Source organism: Antedon bifida, chromosome 9 (assembly GCF_963402885.1).
Source record: "Antedon bifida chromosome 9, ecAntBifi1.1, whole genome shotgun sequence".
Lineage (NCBI taxonomy): Eukaryota > Metazoa > Echinodermata > Crinoidea > Comatulida > Antedonidae > Antedon > Antedon bifida.
Genome location: NC_136234.1, coordinates 19,760,801 through 19,784,915, shown reverse-complemented (window position 1 = coordinate 19,784,915; position 24,115 = coordinate 19,760,801). Strand labels below are relative to the sequence as shown.

Sequence of the window (24,115 nt, the reverse complement as noted above, 5' to 3'; positions counted from 1 at the left end):
AATAGGCACATTCCTAATAGCACTAGACCTACAGTAAAAATTGGTTTGGGGTTTTTTTTTTTTTGTGGGCTTTTTTTTGGGTGGGGGGTTTCAAATTGTGTATTTTCTCACTGGACACACAGGATATTTGTCTGGAATTAGGTTCGGTTTTTAGAACCAGGTATGGTATACAGTACATATAAATACCACTAAATGGAGTTCCAGCTCACTATACCTTAGCTTATTATATAATACAGATATTTTATACTAGATGAAACACTTATAAGCAATGACAGGGTCTATTGCATTATGTAATCATAACTAAACTAACTACAGTACTAGGTGAAACTTTAATTTACAAATATTCTTCATTTCTTGACTTCAAATTTTTTTTTTATTAAACTCTACATGCATAGTAATCTAGAATAATTTTTAAATAATTCTAAAATATCATTAAACTTAACTATCGTAATATTCAAATAAACGCCCTGCTTTGAATAAACGCCTCCTCCCTCGAATAAATGCACCGGGCGTAAATACGACCACTGGTTTAAACTGCAAATGTTTTTTGGGATTTTTTTTGCTAAATTTTATCTGACAGGAATGTTCTTTTGTTATTTGATTGTGTTACTTTGTTTCCTGCTGGACTTTCAATTTTATTTTAAATTCTTCCATTCATAATTTACTTGATTAATACAAACTTAAATACAGTATCTTAAATGGAAAGAAAGGAACGTTACATCTCCCAGTAATATCAATTGCAATAAATACATTTATATATGGCAAAAAGATAACACCTCTGAAGGAACCGAGGATCAATCTTTTCTGGACACGGACAAACCATAAGACCAGTGTGGGACCCATGGTACATTCAAGTCAAAGTTGATAGCACTATCCACAGTAGAATAGCACCTGCATTATCATACACATGCTAACAATTCATTTTAATCCACAAATATTAATGTAGTTAAAATATTTTTTTGTAGAAGAAAATTCTTAAATATCTTTAAAATTAAATTCTATTTTTGTAAATTCATTGTATGCAAATTTAATTATTATTACTTTATTAAGAATATTGTAATATGATATTGTAAATAATTATTCAAAATTAAGTAAATAACCAGTTTAGAATAAAACAAAATATGCACATATTAAGTACAAGTATTTGCTATGGCTTTGGGTTTGAAACAGTAGAACCTCTATTAAGGGGACGTCTTCAGGACCACTTTATACCTAGCCTGAAATGTTCAAATTCAAATGCAGCCATAGGGCCTTGAGATTCACCAATGGTTTTTTTTAAATTTACCAAAAAATATTATAAATCAAAAATTTAAGATATTAAAAAATATTAAAAATACTATAATAATCATCATACTATTATTAACACCTAAATACGATATATAAAAATGTCCAATTTGTAAAGCTCTGTCACACTATCAAGCTGATCAAAAAATGTGATGTGCCCATATATAGATAAGATGATGTCATATCACTACCATATATGGAACATCACACATGTTTGTCAAACTAGTTTGATAGTGTACACAGAGGTTTAACCAAAATATTCATATTTGCTGGGAAAATAGAAGAAAACAGGATATTGCAATTCCTTAATATAAAAAAAGCAAATTCTTTAATACCACCCCAGGCCACAGTGACAATAATCCCACCCTGGCCAGAGTGACAACAAACCCCACCCCAGGCCAAAGTAACAATAAACCCCACCCCAGGCCAAAGTGACAATAAACCCCACCCCAGGCCAAAGTGATAACAATCCCCACCCTGGACCATAAATGACAACAAACCCCATGCTACCCCAGTCTAAAGTGACAACAACCCCCACCCCAGGCCAAAACATGGTCCTATGCTGTAATCCACTGTATCTTTACCAGGACCCATTTGAATTGTCTCTAGGTTTGTCTTTATCAGGACTTCTTGTTAATCTTTTAAATTCTTCAATTTGATTTACGCTGTATGATAATCTGAAAAGAAGAAATGAATAAACAATTCTAAGCAACAATACCACTTTCTGTGGCTGGAATGGAATAGATGATGATGATGATAATAATGATGACGATGATAATGATGATGATGATTAATATGATGATGATAATGATGATGATAATGATGATGATGATAATGATGATGATGATAGTGATAGATATCTGCCTGATATTACATCCTCTGTGCCACTTATACTTACGCGCCAAATCCATTAAATAAGGCGACAATTTCATTTCGTTTCAGTATAAATGAGCTGCCTGGTTTCCCTATCTTTTTTTCCGAGAACAATATTTTAAGAGCTGTTCCAAGTCCTTGGACCTGAAAAAAAAAGCATACATAAAACAATGTTTAAAGATGAAGTGTCTCCCAAAATCTTGAAAATTAAAGATTTATGAAATTAGACTTAATGATTTTCTTTATTAAAAAGCAAAATTTAACCATAAAACCTTTTTTTTTTTTTTGCTTTAAATTAGTTTTTTCAGTATATTTTATTTGGTGATCCAATTTTTGGTCAAAGTGAATAACTATTATTGTGGCATTAAAATTGCATATTAATCAAAATGTTTAACAATTACTTTTGCAGGGGTCAATATATCTTTAAAATATACATTTGTAATTTGTAAATGGTAATAATATAAAGTTAGGTTTGCGGTACACCGTGTATTCTTAGAAGGAAGACTGTTTTGAGAATGTCTCAACGTTTAGGCCACTACCATCTTCTGGAGTAAAGCTCGGAGACTCTCAATATGGCGTGCCACTTTCTCCGTGCAACAACTGTGTGTAGATTGTGCTCATACCTGTAGTTTTCCCCACAGCCTGCACTTAGTACAGTCAACACAATCCATAATACGAGATATATTCCAAAAATGTATTCTAAATTCCTCCTATTAAAAAAAAATTTATTAATAATAATTAAGTTCTAAATTTACGACATCCATTTTTTGTGCAACGGCTTTATGTCCCATCCGAAGGACAGATATATAAAATGTTGTGATGATTTACCTTAAGACTGCTAGCTTTCTTTCCCATAAACATAGCACTTTCATTGAAATGGTTTGGAAACTTTTCCGCTAACTTTGCGATTTGCATAACAACCTTCTGAAGTTCCGCATCTTGTTCTTCCTGACCTGAAATATTTTGGTAACATTAACAATTACAAGTTTTTATAGCAAGTTAATCCCAGTATCTCAGTACTTAGTCTTTGGCCATACCAAAAATAACAGAAACAATAAGAAGACATTTGCTGGACACTGTCTTTGCAATAAACAAGAAATCATTGCAGATGTGCTGATGTGGCAGCCAAACAATGAAGACAGCACTCACATACATTGATGTACTAGAGACGGATAGTGGTATGCAGAGAGAGGAACTGGCTGTCACAATGGCAAAGTTATGGAGGAATCTGGTCATATAAGTTCGGGTAATTCCCGCAAGTGAGTAATCTCAGCGTATTTGTTCATTAATTTTATATAATTACCTGTATAAAAGATTTCTTGTTTAAAATACGGCGATGCTTTTGCAATGGCGCGTAAAACAACTAAATATGTGAAATATAAGTTTTTCAGTCGCAATGGACCTTCTTCGTTCGTCTTTTCTGGTGAAAATCGACGCTGAAATTCCATGGCATTTTGACCCCACATATCTCTTGTAAACGCTCCATCTCCAGCTGAAAAAGAGTTGATTTGTTATGATTTGTTTACAGGATTCTTGCATACACTAGATAACAAGTGATTTACGACTGCCCAGCACTCTGCAAACTTGTTATTCCGCAGCCTAGGATCCAGTTTCCAGGACCAAGTTGCGGCCCAACCACCCAGCTGGACCAACAGCGGTTGGGGCTCAGGTAACAATATTCTAGGAATATGAACCCCTAGGTCCCTGGAAATTGCGCTGACCAACCGGCCAATCAAGAAAACTTTTACTTACGTGCCAGTAGATATTTTGCACATAGATGAATGTTGATGCTGCTGTGAAGTCCTGATATTAACCGATAGAATACTCGCTTCTCAAGACAAAGACCTAAAGGCAGAATAATTATAGTACAAATAATATATAATGTACACAGTGGAACCCACTCCTTTAGGACACCCCTATTACGCTGACACAACGATTGGCACTATATGTTTTACCGCTACAACCCTTGTCAGAGGACACCTCTATCAATGGGACAATTTGTTGGGTCAAATAATATATAATGTATACAGTGGAACCCGCTCCTTTAGGACACCCCTATTAAGTGGACACTCTCATGTGAAATTAAACGATTGGCATTATATGTTTTACCGCTACAGACAACCCTTGTCAGAGGACACCTCTATCAATGGGACAATTTGTTGGGTCAAATAAATATATACAGTGGACCCACTCATTTAGGACAGTACACTCCTATTAAGGGAAATGAAACAAGGGACACATAAATATTATAAACATGTTTTTCACTGACAAACTTACATTTTCACATTAATTCACAACCAATTAAATACAAGAAAATCAAGTGGAGAAGAGAAGACAATAGGACACATGTTATTAAATCATATAAAAGAAATAATCATAGCATAAAGTAAAACCATGGAGCTAATTGTATACAGTAGAGTAGTTCCATGTTAAAACAGCTACAATCTTAAATGACCAGGTAGGTTTAAAGATGTATTGTCCCCCTGAAAAAAATTATTAATGAAAACTTCTTTGTTGAATATGCCATTTTAATGTCACATAATAGTTATTCACTTTGATAAAAAATCAGATCTAAAAAAAAATTATTTCCCTGAAAAAACTTTAATTTAAAGCAAAAAATAGTCAAGTTGGCTGCCAGCCAAGGGTTTTTGGTTGATTTAACTATTTATTTTGTCATTTTATAAGTGAAAACATATTTTTTTTTCCCTGTGGAACTGATTAACTTTATTAAAACTACAAAATAACCTATTCAAAGTCAATTTAATTAATCTTCATTTTTCATGTTTTTGGGGGACAATCCACCTTTAATTAACAATTACAATACTGTACAAATAACATGACCTTCTAGATTTCATATATAATAAGAACACTATGTTTAGAGACACAACATACTGCAACTTTGGCTGAACCGGCTGAATGTGGGCTTGCTACAACCCAGCTTTAAGGCATAGTAACACTCTGTCTACACTATCAAACTTTATGTGACAAAAAAATGTGATGTACGCATATGATGATGGCATATCACTACCATATTTGGGCACATCACACTTCTTTTTTCAAACTAGTTTGATAGTGTAGGCAAGGCTTTACACTTTATGATGATAAAAAAAGAAAAGAAAGGAGTCATTTAATCTAACGCTGTGTTCAAACTTGCGTTTGCACATCAGTTGCGTTCAGTTGATCAAAAAGTCGACATAAGCTCAGTACTATTTGAAACTGAATTGCGTTGAGTTTCGTGTCGACGTAAGCCCACTTTAAACCATCCTCCATCAAAACAAATCCAATTAAAGGGACACTTGGTTAAAAAAGTTTACTTAATATTAAGGAATATACTATATATCAAAAACACTTTAAAAATATACCATTATACTATACAACTACAATAAATCTCAACTAATACCGTATATAAGTAAGTATAGTCATGTCAGGAGGCCTGGTTATACAACATTTTGTTGGGTGGGACTATACTTGGATTACATTAACAATGGATTATCAAAGAATTTAGATAAAATTAGCGGGTGGGTTTATACTTGAACATGACATTATACTTGGTCATATACGGTAATGTGCAAAATAATAAATTTAAAATAAAAATTGCATTCCAACGATTAAAGGAAAATGCGACATGGTACAGTAGCATGCACTTTGGGTTACCTGCTAGATACTTGGGATCTTGTGGAAGGGAAAGGTGGAAAAAGAAAGTCAAAATCGTTAAATGGGTGAGTTTATTCAGAAAATCAAAGTCAAAATTTATTTTAAAAAAAACATTATAGAAAACCACATTTAAACTTTCAAAGGGGAATGGAGTGAAGGTTATTGTGAAAAAAAATGTTTTAAAATGTCTAATATCTTATAAATTCTTAAAGGGAAAAATTGAAATATTAAAGTTGCCAAATCTTGCACTCATATTCTTAAGAAAACTTTAGAAATTGATTCATAAAAGAAGTGTGTGAAAATGTGTATTTCGACTAAATCAAGGAACTAGTCTAATTTGAAAAATTGAGCGACATTGAGAATATAAGCTGATGTTTTTGATTTAAATGAGACACTAAACTTTTTATCATCATAATTTTTTTTTTGTTGAGGAGTGCAATTTCTAAAAGACAAAACCTGAGAAATAAAAAAATAAAACTATTAGTTTACAAAGTAAAATACAAACAAGAAATGGCCTTACCGCCAAGAGACTTTGAGGTGAGAAAGTTTTGATAACCAGCTGTTAGTGGATCAGGCCTGTAAAGATAAAAAAAGGGGAAATAGTAGTATACATTAGTACACTGTATAAAGGTAAAAGTATTTATATTTGTCCTCAAGCTTAACTGGAAACTGAGGAAATTCGGATTAGGCCCAGCAGTGCAGCGCCTACCATCAGCACATTAGACAATCCCCTACTCTTTTCGAATAGTGTATCAAGTTCTTTAATGTGCACTGTTAAGTACACGGGACCAACGGCTTTACATCCCATCCGAATGTTTATACACCTACTGTTCTAAAATAAACTTTTATTCGATTTATCCATGATACTGTAAAATAATCCTTGAAGAATCTGATTTAAATTGGTTTTTGTTTTGCAATTTTTGCAAAATTACACAAACAACTAATTTTCGCTGAAACGAAAAACTCAAGGAACTAGAATTTATTACAGAAAGTGACTTTGAAAATATAAGCTGATGCTTTTGATTTACTTTTTATCAGTTATTTTTATTTTTTTCCAAGTTTCAAGTTTATTCAAATTCAGGTAATTTTGGAACTCATCCCAACTCCAAACAGACAGATTACTACTCATTAAATTAGTTATGTCTGCTTTTCTTCTTCATTTTGGATTAATTTCACCTTTTATTTCACCTATCTATTATCCCCTGAAAAAATAATTCTTACAATTTTTGTTGTTGAATATGCCATTTTAATGTCACATAATAGTTATCCACTTTGACCAAAAAGTGGATCGAAAAGAAAATGTTACCTAAAAAAATGTAATTTAAAGCAAAAATTGGCTGGCAGCCAATGGGATTTTGGTTGACTTTTAAACATTTATTTTGTCATTTTATAAGTGAAAATAGTTTTTTTTCGGGTTTTTTTTCTACGAAAGTGATTAACTTTATTAAAACTACAAAATAATCTATTCAAAGTCTGCTTTTATTAATCTTTATTTTTCATGTTTTTGGGGGACAATACATCTTTAAATGCCAAGGTTTGTAATATTAATCAACATCTGCCAATTTTTTGTTTTTTTTGTTAATTAACACTTCTCCAACAACAAGCTGTTGTTCACAAGCTTCCTTGATGACATCAGCACTATTGTTTTAGGTTAAAAACTGACATCTTCATTTTACCGCTGACTTAAGCAAAGATTTAGCTAATTGTTCACACCTTTTCCTGTCTTTTGTCATAAACTTTTAGTTATAAACCAATCATCTTTAGGCATCATTTTTCTATTATTTTCCTATCACATAAATTGTTCTTCTCTCTGAATGGAACTTCATTCTGTTATCAGAAGACTGTCAATGTATTTAATATATAAGAGTTATATGTGGTGTTACATAAGGCATCTTGTTTAAAAGTCAAGTAATACAGAAATATTGATAGAGCTGGTACGATCTCAGTTGAATGGTTGGACACTTGAAGTTAATGCTCTTTGATGTAAGTACCTTTCTAAATCATACTAGCCTTCTAAAGCTTAGTTGCCACTAAGGATGGAACACAATTACTTAGGCCAATCACAAACGGTGGATAATATGAACTGTCCCTTGTGATTGGTCAGATCGCAGTATTTCCATGAGCTTTCTACTACAGGCCAACCAAGCTTAATGGAATGCAGACAATTTATAGAATTTTTTATATTAAAGAAAAAGATAAACTATTCCTGCAGTAATTTTATCATAGATGCTGCAGTAACAATATATTACTCTATAATTTTACTGTGTAATCTTCATCACAATAAAACAATATATCATTCAAATAATATATACCGTATATCCTCTGGTATAATCTCCCCCTTAGAACAAGAAATTACAAGAACTAGGAAAAAATTATTGTTAAAGCATTTATTGTAAAAACTCATCTGAACTGGCTAGAGAGAGGCCTACATCCAGACCAAAAGTTAATACTGGGACTATACCCGGGCATATGCCTGTTTGTGAAATCAGACATAAAGTAGGGGTGGGATTAAACCAGAAGTGGGATTATACCTGAGAATATACGGTATATATTTCTTTTGACCTACTTAAAGCAATTTTCCTTATATATATTGTTCCATATGCGATGAGCTGCCTTGCCTTTGTAACCAGTGTATCTCTCAGGGTTGATCGTCAAGTCATAAAACTGAGCATGCTCAGAAGATTCATCTGCAAATCAAAATTAACAAACTATTATTAAAGATATATTTGTCCCCCTGAAAAATAAATTTTAGAACATTTTTTTTTTTTGCTCAATAGGCCATTTTATTTAGGATACCTAAATGATTTACCTGAAAAAGCTGTAATTTAAAGCAAAGTAATAGTCAAATTGTCTGCCAGTTTGGTTCAATTCAACCATTTATTTGTAGTTCTTAAATCTGAAATCATTTATTTTGTTCATTTTTTTCCTATCGAAGTGTTACTTTTGTTAAAAATGCAAAATGGCTTATTCAAAGTAATTTTCATGTTTTTATGAGACAATACAGTACATTTTTAATATTAAAACACACTCAAAATTGCTCAACTCAATTGGATGTACAGAGCCAATACATATTCAAATTATAAACTTTATTCCGCTATGGATTACAGTTACACTGTCGTAACCACTCCTAACGTTTATAATCACCTATTATATACAATTTGGAATGGTGAGGGTGGGGAAAGAGCCCACATTACCTTCACGAACACAGAAGTCATGTTTAGCGTCGTCATGTACCCGCCATGATTTGAAAGCCTCTAGACTTTTGTTGCTTATACTGCTGTCCAACGCCCCTAAACGTTGTTCTTCATCAGTTTCAACTATACATTCTGACGAGCATTTCTCATTTGCTTCTTTAGAATACTGCAAAATAAAAAACAACTTTTAAAAAAGTCACGCTACATTAGTTTATTCAAATTGTTAAAGGCGGGGTTCCATTAACGAACTCATTTGAACAAATCGAACGTCACTAGCAAAAGAAAAAAATCGTACTACCCTTTTATTTCGTACTACAATTTGCGATTGCATGCTCCTGAGTGATTGTGGTTGGTGGTTGTGCCATTTATTTTTCCATTTGTAAAATGTAGAAAACATTCAAACTACTAATTTCGCTGAAGCAAAAAACATAAAGGAGATTTGGAAATGTGAATATGAATAGGAATAAACTGACGTTTCACTGACGAATAAATTTGCCTGTGAAAGACCGAAGAAATTCACCAAAATTGACTTATACAGTACTTATGGCAAAAGGGATTTTTGTTATAAATGGTTATCAATCATGAAAATCATTTTTTTTTTTATACTGTAGGGCTCAGTGAAATTCCTATCTCATTTAAAACATTATGAAAAAGAATTTTTTTTAATGGGCTTACACAACGCCATCTACTTAAACGCAGTTGAAAACTAAGCGGGATTATTAAACCCGTAAGTGACTATGAATATTCTATAAATTGGAATAATCGCATAAAAATACAATCAATCAATTCATTTTAAACATTACGTAATATATTTTAAAAGCTTTATTGTTCTGCCAAATTAATAGTGATCTAACTTTCATTGATTGCTATTAAGAACTTTTGTGTTTCTCTGCAGTGAAAATGGTTGGCAATTGATTCTGCTAATAATCTAAGTGGCACATTAAAGCTATTAAAATATTATGCTTTTCATGTCTTAAATGTCATATAAATCAAAAAAATGCTTTTTAAATGTAATATCAATTATATATCCATCAAATTGATATGGATGTCATTTATATTAAACGCAAGATAAATATTTAATTTGCTTTATTAATCCTATTTTACAATTTAACGTGAATAAGTGTTCTCCATTTCGACTAACATCTTTTTTTAGATCTTGGATCTATTCAAATAATCTGACTTCTTAGACCTATTTATTCAATTATTGAATCTAATATTAATAAGTAAATAATTGGAAGCATTAATTATATAATTGAGGTATTCAATTGATGTGTTCATGTCTTAATGCAGTATAGTTGGACAATCAGAAAGTGGACATACCATCTGATGTTTTAAATCTATTAAAGTATTGGATCTACTATTAATAAGTGAATAATTGGAATGTTTTAGATCTATGTAAGTATTGGATCTATTAAAGCATATTAGATCTATTAAATTATATAATTGAGGTACATATTCAATTGATTTCATATATATAATGTGGAAAATCAGTCCATATCATCATATTGTCATCAACATTCTTACGATAAAATTTTGCATTTCAATATTATCTTATCGATAGTGATTGGAACATCTTGCTTGGGAATCGACAACACAGAGACGCAAACAAAACAACGCTCATCCGGCAATATTCATCTAACTTTGAAGATTTTAAAATACAGAGAAAGGAAACAAAATGGGGTTGAACTTTACAGACGATGCTTGGATTGCGATCAACGTCGGTTGCGGGCTTTCTGGTCTTGGCCTCGTCATCAACGTCGTAGTTCTCATCGTGATTCTTCGTGTTACGTCTATCTGTAGTAGTACACGATTACTGATTTTTAACCAATCAATGGCTGACGCTCTAGCTTGTTCACAATTTCTGATAACTATCATACTTACCAAACTCTTTGATTTTAATTTAGATTTCTTCTGTATCATGTACGGTGTACTATGGATGATGGCCGATGCCTCGTCAATAAACTTAGCATTCATATCGATAGAACGCTACGTCGCAATAATGAAACCATACTGGTTTAACGGAAAATATACAAAGAAACATACGTATACAATAATGATTTCTACGTGGGTTATAGCAATACTTCTTAGTCCTATGACTCCACTAATGAGAGGATCAGAGAGTGAAGACAATATTTTTTTCTGTACGTCAGGCATTGATGATGTGTTATTTCATATTATAAACGTCCTTCACGGTGTATGTGTTTTGTTTACTATATCTACAATTATATTTGTATATTCACGAATTATCAACGAACTTCGTAAACAGCGAGCATCCGTTTCTCATCTACCGTCATCTTCTAAACCGGTATCTCCTCATGCTAAAACTCTCAAGGTGTTTCTGGCCATAGGCTCTGCCTACATCATCTGTTGGTTTCCCATCTTTATTTTATTTCTGTCCAACAAGTTCACGTCCATTGATTTTGGTGAAAATCTTATTATTTATTGTTTAAATTTCTTATTATTAAGCTTCACTGTTAATCCGTTTCTGTACACAATATATTTGTCACAATTCCGACTTCAGTTAATGAAAATGTTAGGAAATAAAAATACTAGTCTTAATAATACATAATCTAAAACTAACAAGACTTCAGCATATACTCAAAATGCTTAGAATAACATATTTTTAGTATGTTATTTTGTGTATAATAAAGTTTTGTTAATAGAAATAATATCGTTCTAAAACGTCAGTTATTTATCAAAATGTATATAGCCACTATTGTCATAATGTTCAACAAACATTACTATTACTTCAGTTAATGAAAATGTTAGGAAATAAAAATACTAGTCTTAATAATACATAATCTAAAACTAACAAGACTTCAGCATATACTCAAAATGCTTAGAATAACATATTTTTAGTATGTTATTTTGTGTATAATAAAGTTTTGTTAATAGAAATAATATCGTTCTAAAACGTCAGTTATTTATCAAAATGTATATAGCCACTATTGTCATAATGTTCAACAAACATTACTATTACTTCAGTTAATGAAAATGTTAGGAAATAAAAATACTAGTCTTAATAATACATAATCTAAAACTAACAAGACTTCAGCATATACTCAAAATGCTTAGAATAACATATTTTTAGCACTGTTATTTTGTGTATAATAAAGTTTTGTTAATAATATATTGTTCTAAAACGTCAGTTATTTATCAAAATGTATATAGCCCCTATTGTCATAATGTTAAACAAACATTACTATGTTTTTCACTATTAGTAGTATAGATTATTTATAGCACTGTTATTTTGTGTATTAAGTTTTTGAATTTTTATCTGATATTACTATTATCTATAATTATATGTGACTATTAGCAGTAAAAGATTTTTAGTTGAGTACTGATATTTTGTGTACATATGCCATATAGAGTTTTGGAATCTAGAATTCATCTGAAAACACTATCTAGACTTCAGTTAAATACCAAAATGTTTTGGATAGAGAAACATATTTTTAGCATTAATATATTGTGTATAATCCATGAAAAGGTGGTTAATATATTAATAGTGAATTTAGTTTAAACCTTCCCAGTACAATTCCGATCATATTGATGCGTGCAATAACAAATTATATATATATATATATAATAAAGAAAAAAGTTTTTGTATCTTAATCAGTAGTTTAGGCAAAAAAATAAAGTAGGGCGTCCAAATTAAAGGTGACATGAACTGAGACTAAGTATTTGAAATATAACGGTTTAAAAAAAACATTTATTGAGTTTAATATTGAAATGCCTTAAGCTTAGGCTGGGCCTGTAGGCTCTAGGCCGTCTAAGCCACCTTGCTAAAATTTGACCGTCCTAAATCATGTCTAGCCGTCCAAATGATGGCTAAGCTGTTGATCTTAGTGATAATCAAGTGTATAATAACTATAATTCTTATTTTGTATGTCTTTTTCATTAAATAATAGAAATAGTATTTATGATATAAATGTGAGTAATGTCTAATAAAGTGTGTATTAAAATGTAATGTGTAAACTTTTTCTAACTACAAAGTTCATTCATAATTTAGTGTACTTTTTAACTTTTTGTTTTAACTGTGGCGTGCCTTGTAGTAGAGGAACTGGAGCATGCGTCTACTGGCAGTAGCTTTACCCTGGCCACAAGGTGGACGTGTAAAGCAGAAATCATAAATACATGATTGATAAGGGGATCCAAGGGAGGGGGAGAAAGAAAGGGAGTCTCAAAGGAGATACATCTTCTATCAGTTGTTTACTTTAAAACACAACACATTTAATAAGTGGAAAGGTGTGCACAGGAAAAAAAACTTGGTAATCATATTTTATATTTTTACTAAAACAATAAATGAACTTACCGCATTACTTGTTGTTCTGCCTAAATTTCCTTTACATTTGCTTATACAAACTGCATCATCTTTAACACAGGCACATTTTTTAGGTTCACTCTATTGAAACGTACAACAATATCAAATGAAATGAGAACGAGATGACCACCAACACACAGATTTTTTGTATGGGGAGGGGGTGGGAGAGGAGGGGACAAGGTATTCAAAAGAATTTTTTTTAAAGGTAAATCGGTCATTGTAGATCATAGATCATCAATCAATGATTGTGTTGTTCCCCATCTTCACATCATAGAGTTGACTTGTTTTTCAGAAATCAAGGTTGGGGTAAACTCATCCCTAAGTGTCTGTACCAGGGATAATATGGGGTACTGGACTTTAGCCCTATCCACAAGAAAAAAGCCTTACATATTATCAGATAAAAGTTTAACAATTTCTTACTAAAAATAGAAACTCACATTGTTTTGTTTATTTAAATTAGTCCTCAATCCACAAGGTACATCTTCCTGAAAATTAAAAAAAAGTACTATTTAGTATATAAAAAGTAAAAATATTTTTAAATGATATAAGGACCACATTGGAAATAAAGACATACCTCTTTGCATGGAGAAACCTTACATTGTTCTTTCTTACACTTTGAATTGTCGCTCCAAAACGGACACTCCTTAATCAGGTTTACCTAAAACATAATATAATAATCATTAGTTTATTTTTAGTATCAAGTTCTGTCTACACTATCAAACTAGTAAATAAAATAATCGTTATTTACTATTACTATTACGGTTGAGATATAATTAACTATTATATTTTACTATCAAACTAGTTTGACAAAAAAAAAGTGTGATGTGCCAAAATATGGTAGTGATGCAATAAATATGGTAGTGATATGATAACATTTTTTGTCACGTCATAAAGTTTGATAATAGTGTAGACAGAGCATTAGAAACTAAATTACTGAAAGCCTTAATATGTTTTCTTAGCAATTTCATAGTCGGCGTCAAAGATATGAAACATATGATGCAATAGACAGAATTTTTGAAGGGGTAAACCATTTGCATCATCATCATGTTGGTTAGTACTCAACTAGCAAGGTCTCTGCTTTAACTTTCGCAATTTGAACATTAGAGCCTACTTAACAGATTTTACATTGAGGAAAAAATTTATCATTAAATCATGGGCAAATTCTATAATACAATTTGATATGTATCTGTAGTCTGTATATGTTAAGGTTAAGCTTATACAGTAGGCTATGATACAGGTGTCACGTGTGTTAAATATGGGATACTGTATCACATGAATTACCTATGATACTGTACAAATTATAGATACAGTACCAGGAACTTTAGGCTATAAAAATACAGGCAATACAAATAGAATATGCTGTAGTGTAAACGGTAATTTTACTTAATCACCCTTTTGGGCACAACATTTTTGGGAACTGAGCATTATAGTAGGATACAGACACTTAATAAGAAGCACTTTAAAATGACTCAAATATTTAAACAGTAACACAATGTATCACAACTCAATTATGAATAATGATGTATACAAAGATACCAGTATCAGTATCATCAGCATCTCATTAACATGGCCAATCATCAAGTCGTTTTAGCTATTATTAGGCTTTTACTGTAAATGCAGATATGAAATTAGATATGCCATATTGAGAATATGAAACAATCTGGAACGTATGTTTAATTTAAATATTAAATTCAAATTACTGTCAACACACGTTCACACATATTTTCACAATCAAATTGCCTCAATATGGTTGGCATAGACAGAAGATGGCACCATAAATGTATTGTTCAACTGAAAGTCAACAAATGAGATAGAAATACTGACAATTATTAGTTGTGCAGTCTCCACATTAAATACTAATAGACCCTCTATTATGGGGACACTTTTGGTACCCAATAAAGCGTTCCATTAATAGGGTGCCCCTTTACTAGGAATTTGGGTGTAGTGTTAAAACATAATATATTATTGCCCCTCATTCGAGAGTACAGTAAAGCTTTGTCTACAATATTAAACTTTGGACATGATGATGTCATATCACTACCATATTTGGGCATATCACCACCATATTTGGGTACATCACACTTTTTTTGTGTGATGTGCCCTAAACTAGTTTGATAGTGTAGACAGAGCTTAACTTTACCTCAGACATAAGGCAGTCTGAACAAAGCTATATAACTTTGTGTCCAATGGACTAATGAAATATAGACAGTATTTGAAGCACTAGTCACAGTTTAGTCTAGTCTAGTTTATACGGTCTATAGTAACTAAAAGTATTTATTATTTTGTATTTAAATTGAATTCAATAACCTTTATATTCATTTGTTTGTAGTTTTTATTACCAATAAAAAGAAGTGACAATAACACAATATTATGATAATGGTGGTAATAAAATGAAGAGTGTTTTATCAGTTTATAAAATGTTTACTTACCATGTTTACATTGAATAAACAAAGCATAAATGGTAATATTAAAAACTAATATAGTATGAAATATTAAGTAACCAATCACATTCTAGATTGCTTTATTCATTAGTCAACAGTAGGCCTACAGTATCTTTAATTAGTTCAATCAGGGAAGAGTGAATAATTCACTCTTAGTCTTACCTGGTTCAATCAATCAATCAATCAATCATCAGCAATGAATGGTGATAACTTTCATTGTGAGGTATTTAATGGAGGTATCATTTTTATACCTCCATGCTTTTAACTATGTAATAATCAAAATCAAGGTAATAATTATTTATGGAAACTAGGTGTGGTATGGTTGACCATGAGGCTAAGCGCACAGACAGGATATTGAATGTATTTCTGATTTGAGAGAAATATCTGGTATCGCATACAAAACTATGACTTTGTAGGTCTGAACAGGAACTTACACCTTAATAAAAACCATAACTACTGTTTGTAGGTCTGAAAAGGCCCTTACTAAAAACCACAGCTCTGTAGGTCTGAACAAGCCCTTACTAAAAACCATAACTCTGTAGGTCTGAAAAGGCCCTTATACCATACTAAAAACCACAGCTCTGTAGGTCTGAACAAGCCCTTACTAAAAACCATAACTCTGTAGGTCTGAAAAGGTCCTTATACCTTACTAAAAACCATAATTCTGTAGGTCTGAAAAAGCCATTATACCAATACTAAAAACCATAACTCTGTAGGTCTGAAAAGGCCATTATACCTTACTAAAAACCATAATTCTGTAGGTCTGAAAAGGCCCTTATAGTTAATATACCTTACTAAAAACCTTAACTCTGTAGGTCTGAAAAGGCCCATACCTTACTAAAAACCATAATTCTGTAGGTCTGAAAAGGCCCTTAATTATACCTTACTAAAAACCATAACTTTGTAGCGTTGGTCTGAAAAAGCCATTATACCTCACTAAAAACAATAACTCTGTAGGTCTGAAAAAGCCCTTACTAAAAACCATAATTCTGTAGGTCTGAAAAGGCCATTATACCTCACTAAAAACAATAACTCTGTAGGTCTGAATAAGCCCTTACTAAAAACAATAACTCTGTAGGTCTGAATAAGCCCTTACTAAAAACCATAACTCTGTAGGTCTGAAAAGGCCCATAAGAGGCCTTACCTTATAATATTTGAAGTAGTCGGATTCCAATAGGCTTCTCAGAACAGGGTATATTTTGTAGTTGTTAAAACTGTCTACAGACTGAACCTCACAATCGCAATCATCAACCGTTCCAGACAACTGCAAATAAAAAGATTTTATCACAACACTTCATTAGTCATCTTTTTCTGTAATTTGTCATATTACATTTATATATGATTATGGAATAGTGTTTTCTGAAAGCTTGAGACTTATTTCTGGCTGTTTTATGTTTTGCTTTAGATTTTTGCTTATATTTTCATTGTGAATGTTCAGTAATTTGCCTTGGAATCAAGTTTTATATTAAAAATATATTGTCCCCCTGAAAAATAATTAATTGTTAATGTTTTTGTTGAATATGAATGCCATTTTAATGTCACAGGTGGAACAATACATCTTTAACTTTATCAATGAAATACTTTTTACAATGAAATAAAATAGCAAACTAGCCTATATTATATACATAACACAGTTTATCAATTGACAATTTATTAACAAAAAACAACAATTTATTTATAACAAACGATCACTGTTTGGTAGCAAGAAAGAGGTAGAAATCAATGACAATGTTAAGAGGCCTTCCTTTTTCTGGGTTGTTGTTTGTACGGGAATTCATTGTCTCTCAGCTGACTAGCACGTACACCACCTCAGTGACAGTGTGGTCGTCTGCTACACGTCAGCTCTGCTAGCTGGGCCGGCCTAGCGTTCGCTAGCCTAGGCCTAGCTAGGCCGCAAGCACAAAAAGCACCACGTACCTGACAGAAACAGGTGCTTCCTGGCGCTTCTGACTCTTTCCCTGTAGCGGAAAACGCTGGTATTTGATTAAAGCTGTTTGTTGATACTATTAAAGAGTAAAAGATCATCCAACAGAGGACAACTCTCATGTTGTTTCCCTTAAAAACATCTACAAAACAACAGGCAAGATCCCACCGATGAAAGCAAAGCAGCCGTAACTTGAACTTGTTTTGACAGCAGAGAACTGAGCTAACGGGAGATATGCGTCAACACTTGAAGTAAACGCGTTTACACGTTTGATTTCGGCAACAATTCGTTTTGCTACAAAAAAAAAAGTATATCTTTTTATTAAAAATTAAAAATTATATATAATACTTATAAAAATAATAATAAGGATGAAGTTGATGGTGATGATGCTCATAATATAATGTAAACAATTTTTAGGCATGTGTGACACTCGAGTTTGAAGTGGAGGGACCACAAGCTCAGATGCATGGCTTCTTGGGGGATATCACTTTTCAATTCAATTCAATTCCCTTTTATTTCAGAACAAAGTCCATATCATAACAAATAAAAAATCTATACCACATGTCGCACATAATAATGCCGTCGGAAAACCGTCGGTTTTCAACTAGGAGTGAAAAAAAAAACAACACATTATTATGGCGGTATCTATTAGACTCTAATACTTAGCCATATGGATTACAATTTTAAATAAAAACGAACAATATTAACGTTTTTCGGATGACCTTCTTCAAGCTAGGAGATGCCAATCATACCAGATAATGCAAGTTCATCAATTCTTATTTAATTGCATTTGTTACAAACCAATTTAAAAAAGATGTATTGTCCCCCAAAAACATGAAAAATGAAGATTAATTAAACCAGACTATGAATAGGTTATTTTGTAGTTTAATAAAGTTAATCACTTCCATAGAAAAAAAAAACGAAAAAAGGACTGTTTTCTCTTATAAAATAACATAATTAATGATTAAATTCAACTAAAAATTAATTGGCTGGCAGCCAATTTGACCATTTTTTGCTTTAAATTACAGTTTTTTAAGGTAAATACATTTTTGTTCAAACCAAATTTTCGGTAAAAGTGGATAACTATTAGTGACATTAAAATGGCATAATTCAACAATAAAAATGTAAAAAATTATTTTTCAGGGGTCAATACATCTTTAAGAATCCACGTTTTTAGTTACAACAATATTGCATTTATACAAGGGACCTATGGGTACTTATAATACTAAACATGCAACTAACGAATAATATAATAATATTTAGCAAAATAAACAAGAGTCATACTTACACTCACTTTAATATGTTGTTTTCACCATACACAAATCAGTTGATGGTATAGTTTGATATTCGATCTCTGCATATAGCCATAATCGGATAATCGATAAGTAACGTGTTTTAATGGTATTGGACAACACATTGACGTGATCCTGTAGGTGCGATACAAAAACAAATCGACTGGTGGTGGTGTGTGGAAAAACTAGCTGAAAGGAATCGTGAAAACGAAACGAAGACATGAATGCTTAAGCGCGCCCGTAACCAGAATTTTTACAGGGATTCTTTTTTCTACACAGGGGGATTTTTTCATATTGTAATTATGCTTTGAAAAACTGTCCAGAAAAGATACGTGGCTTTTCTCAATTAAGGTAATAAACAAAATGTACACCTATATATCCTATTTTATTTTGTCGTGGTTATATATGCCTACCTGTAGGTAACAGAAAGTTCGAGAGCCGGCTCCGGGTACGTCGATCGCCTTCGGTAGATTTCCTTTTGATGGTTATCCCTCCCCGTTCCCGCCGGAACCTTTTTCCCATTGGCAAATCCCGAATATTCCGATCTTCGGCGCACCCAACAAAGTCAGTATTCTCTGGGTTGGCATGATCATAGTGTTTAAAAGCATATATTGTTTTTCCTTCATTCTATTCGTTTCATGGGAAAGTACTGTTCTGGGAAAATAGTGGTGTTTGTTCATAGTTTTCCTCAATAACTATATTAACATTAAGCATCCTGTGCATCCCAGCGTATGGTCCCGGGTCTAATGTCATCGAAGAAAAATACACAGGGAAAAATACCGGGGGAAAATAAGTTAAAAACCAAAGAGTATGATGTCGCGCGTATAAAAACGATGTTATGTTTCCGATTTCGATGTGACTAAAGCTCTGTTCACACTATCAAACTTTATGTGACAAAAACATGTGATGTGCCCATATATAGATATGATGTCATATGACTACCATATTTGTGCATATCACCACCATATTTGGGCACATCACATTTTTGTTGTCACATAAAGTTTGATAGTGTGGACAGAGCTTTAGGCACATCGAAACCGGAAACATTACTATACTACACGAAAACAAAATATCTTGAACAACGATGTAGGCCTAACAACTAATGTTAATTGTTAAATGTTACTGATAAAAAGTATGACATAATGTAGTACACCAAGAAAGGGTTCATATTACAATCACGTGACTTTATTACGTAATAAACCATAAAAGAAATACAATAAACAATACCAAATTGTAGATCAAATATTATTCAACAATACAATATTTAAACACCAATGAATTCAAAATTATTGCGTTATGGAGACTGTACTGTATACGTGTTTTGGAGTTTTACTTGTTATCAATAGTGTCTCTAAAGTTGAAAATCGACTATCGTTCCTGTTCGATTGTATGTTCACACTGGAAGCGTCCGTCGCCTGCCGCGTGCGTCACTTTTTAACGCGAAATTCGCTGCTTCGCGTTCGGTGTGCACCGGCCTTAAAGTAGAACTCATTAAGAGGATCGAACAACGTGTCTCCTTAATACAGGGGTGACCCCCTGAATAGGGGTTGGTCATAGTGTTAAAACATTTATTTCCCAGAGATGGGGAGGGGGGGGGGGCATCCCCCTCATACACCACTTTTATTACTATTGTTTATTCAATTTTTTATTTATTTTTACGTTTGGCAAAATGAAATATAAAAATAGACATCTAAAGGGAGATTAAAAGTGTACCTTTACTAAACACTCACACATTCTTTAAAGTTTTAATTAAATTATTTTCTTGGATGGACTGTATAAAAATAAAATATTAGTGAAATACCACATCACACACACACAAAGAAAAGTAATTTTACTTAAAAAGTACTGAATTCAATATTTTACATTAAAAGTTAATATTTATCATGTTGAATTTGAAAATGCTATAGCCAGGGAAGAGTGAAATTACAATTGTAATTTATATTTGTTCAATTGCAATTACAATGTAATTTGTATTGTTCAATTACAATTACAATGTAATTTCACTCTTACCTGCTATATTATGTTTCTGAATTATATCTCTGCCACTATTTGGGCCCCATTACATATTGTAGGCTTACTACACAATGATCTAGCCCATTTTAATTAATTACTGCATCTATAATTTGTATATTATCATAGGCAAAATCCTTGATATAGTGTCACATATATATCAAATGTGATGCCTGTATTATTAGCCATAAGCTTAATTTAGTTATTAAATTATTTTAGTTTAAATAAAACAAGTTTAATATTATAAGTGTAGAAAAAATGTTTAGACAATATTAATTTAGCAATTCTCAGTATTTTCGGTTATTACCATTTCTGACATCTCGTCGTCTGCCACTAATTCCATATTTGAGTAGTTTTTCTGTTCATCGACGGTGGCCAACAGAGGTCGAAGGTGAATTGTTAATACCGATAACGCAAACAGTAGGACACAAGAAACGTAGAGGGCCAGGAGAGATCTGACTGATGACATGGAGTCATTCAACCTATAAAGACAATGATTATGTATAGGTATTTTACTCAATTAAGTGTATGTATAAATATTTTTTCTAAATGTATGACATGAAAAGATTCAATGATCTGTCTACACTATCAAAGTGTATGTGACAAAAAACTGTGAGATGTGTCTAAATATGGTAGTGATATGATACCATCATGTCCATATATGGACACATCACATTTGTGCAAACTTAATACTACCTGGATAAATGACAATATCCATACCCGTATAATAATGCAATCATATATACAAGAGAGACATATACATATGAAATTTGAACATTATCAGCCATCTTGTATACAATTTAGTGGCCAAAATTCCCAACTTTTTTATACATATTTTTGTGGAAGGGTTTGGTGGAATAATTTAACTGAGACAAAAAATTAGAAAGTACACATACGACTGCAGCAGCGCCATCTCCGTTGCTCCCATCATGGCTGCGATGACGGCCATTAAAAATGAAAACAATCCAATCAACCGATGAACTTTAACGACCTTTGATCTCAGTAATGGTGATCCACATTTTGGGAAGAGAAAAAAGGTGAACCCAACCAAACCCTGCAAAATAAAAATCTGATAATTAAAAAAAATCTAATACGCTTTTCACACTGACACCAACTAAAAATGCAGAGTTGATCCTGTAAAAGCCCATTTACACTAGGACGATAACGATTGATGATAAATAGTTAAATATGCATTTTTCATACAAAAAACAAAATCTAAAAGGTTTTCATCCTATATAACTATACGATAACCATTTATGCTTCCTTTGATGAAAATTATATTTTCACAGGTCCAATCAAGTGACTAGTAATAGCAATAATATCGTGCCAATACAACGATTTCATTGTTTTTATTGATCATGACGTCATTTGATTGGATTTAAAAAAATATTATTTTTATCAAAGACAGCATAAATGGTTATCCTATAGTTCTAAAACAAAAAACTTTCTAATTTCTTTTGTTTTATGTAAGATTTATCATCAATTTCTATCGTCCTAGAGTAAATGGGAAATGTTGATTGTAGGGCAGTTTAAATAGTGTACAAATTTATTAGGTTCGCTGAACCACCCAGGTAAGCGTAGCAGAATGCATTCAGCATCAAGTAAACCTGAGACAGCTGCTGTACATTGTAAAACATGGCCTAATTTTGTCATGCTCTGCAGGGGCGGTCGCAGGACTATTTTAAGGGGGTTGCCCAAGCGTCCAGGGCCATAATAGAAACCAAGCATTTACGCCACAGGTTTGTAATTACTACGGAAATTCGGCCTAATTTTACGGACGTAGAGAAATGAATAAAAAAAAAACCACGAACGTCGTTAAATTGTGCGCGGTTAATTTTACGCTGCAGTCAGTCAATTTACATATAGACTCTTCCAACACTGGACTTCTATAACGACGTTAATATGGTTAATATATGCCTATGATGAAGTGGGATCTAAATTTTAATTTAGTGGCAGAAAAAAACATTTAGTATGAAATTAAGGGTGTTGCCCGGGCAACTGGGGCAACACCCCTGCGTCCGCCCCTGCTCTGTCAAATTTCTCGTTGCACGAACCTGGAGACCGAACACGATAATTGCAGCAAGTCCAATGCTACAGTGAGGCGAGCCATTGTAATCTGTCAAATGCGTAAACAACTCCGAGTTTTCTCTGCTGTCAGCACAAGCCCAGCCAATCATCATCAACATACAGCCCATCGACATCGTTCCGAAATGAATCAGCTTCTCGACTGTACGGGGTATTTGAAAATTGAAGAATTTAATGACTTGGAATGACAGGATACCTATGAAAAAAAAGATAGATCTGATTTTTTTTTAAATTAAAAAAAAAATGATTATTTCAAATCAATTATTTATTGAATGCAGTCTCAAGTTTATATTTATAGTTATATATATATAGTTTTGTATTTACTATTACCATAATATTTATATTTTTAAAAATTATAAATATATGATTATGATTACAATTGCGCACTCCATATTATTTCTGCTTTTAAAAACGTAATGGTATGAAAGACTTTTTCTGTACTCTGGTCTGAATTCACAATTGTGCATTATAAATAGATTAGAGGTCAAACAATAAAGATAATTTGTCATTAATACTTTTTAATAAATGCACATTGATCAGTCACTTTTTTTTTATTACAAAATACAAAACAATTTATTTATTATATCATTTATGTATGGCTGTTTAAAAACATAAGACAACAAGCTACCCCTTACAGATCCAGCGAATACGAATGTTTATGACGGCTAGCAAAACTTTCGTCCAATCCCCTCACTGCCTAGCTAGGCCCAAGGTCATCTACCCATTTCACGCCAATCGGACTTCAAACAAAGCAAATTCCACGTGCACTTACCTTGGCCAAATAAGAATACGAAGCCTAGCGTCATGAAAAGTGGATGATAGTTGAAACTTGGATAGGAGCCGAAACCACCGGCTTTGTTACCCACCACCACAATTATAACTATTGCACATAATCCTAATACTTCTGCTACACAACCGACACTTAAAACTAGTTCATTTGCCATTTTGAAATGGTAACATGAAATAAGAGAGAGGAAAGGGAAAGCCCCGCGAGAGAAAGCATGGAGAGGAGTTTTGTTTTGTTTTTGGGCGTATTA

General features: G+C 32.4%; 2 protein-coding genes across 5 annotated transcripts; both read right to left on the bottom strand.

Moving 5' to 3' along the window:
• Positions 1-1,672: 1,672 nt before the first annotated feature.
• LOC144851685 (ERO1-like protein beta) lies at positions 1,673-17,871 on the bottom strand. Of its 3 annotated transcripts, XM_078709264.1 has the most exons (16): positions 17,685-17,871; positions 16,912-17,031; positions 13,901-13,984; positions 13,764-13,811; positions 13,318-13,407; positions 9,006-9,171; positions 8,378-8,498; positions 6,332-6,387; positions 5,812-5,829; positions 3,910-4,002; positions 3,461-3,649; positions 2,986-3,110; positions 2,781-2,867; positions 2,183-2,301; positions 1,828-1,961; positions 1,673-1,687 (listed from the first exon to the last, which is right to left on the bottom strand). In XM_078709264.1, exons 1-15 carry the CDS (start codon positions 17,811-17,813, stop codon positions 1,865-1,867), a joined length of 1,542 nt encoding a protein of 513 aa, XP_078565390.1. In that variant the 5' UTR covers positions 17,814-17,871; the 3' UTR covers positions 1,673-1,687; positions 1,828-1,864. The 3 variants fall into 3 exon arrangements, with proteins under 3 accessions (XP_078565390.1, XP_078565389.1, XP_078565392.1); XM_078709263.1 differs by lacking the exon at positions 1,673-1,687 and having other exon boundaries at positions 1,774-1,961; XM_078709266.1 differs by lacking the exons at positions 1,673-1,687; positions 5,812-5,829 and having other exon boundaries at positions 1,774-1,961.
• Positions 17,872-20,146: 2,275 nt separating this feature from the next.
• Positions 20,147-24,096, bottom strand: LOC144851555 (uncharacterized). Of its 2 annotated transcripts, XR_013614191.1 has the most exons (5): positions 23,851-24,096; positions 23,048-23,274; positions 21,890-22,047; positions 21,067-21,475; positions 20,147-21,022 (listed from the first exon to the last, which is right to left on the bottom strand). XR_013614191.1 is itself a non-coding variant. In XM_078709079.1 (4 exons), the coding sequence occupies exons 1-4, from the start codon at positions 24,020-24,022 to the stop codon at positions 21,271-21,273; spliced, it is 762 nt and encodes a 253-aa protein (XP_078565205.1). In that variant the 5' UTR covers positions 24,023-24,096; the 3' UTR covers positions 20,147-21,270. The 2 variants fall into 2 exon arrangements, 1 of the variants encoding a protein (XP_078565205.1); XM_078709079.1 differs by having other exon boundaries at positions 20,147-21,475.
• Positions 24,097-24,115: the final 19 nt, after the last annotated feature.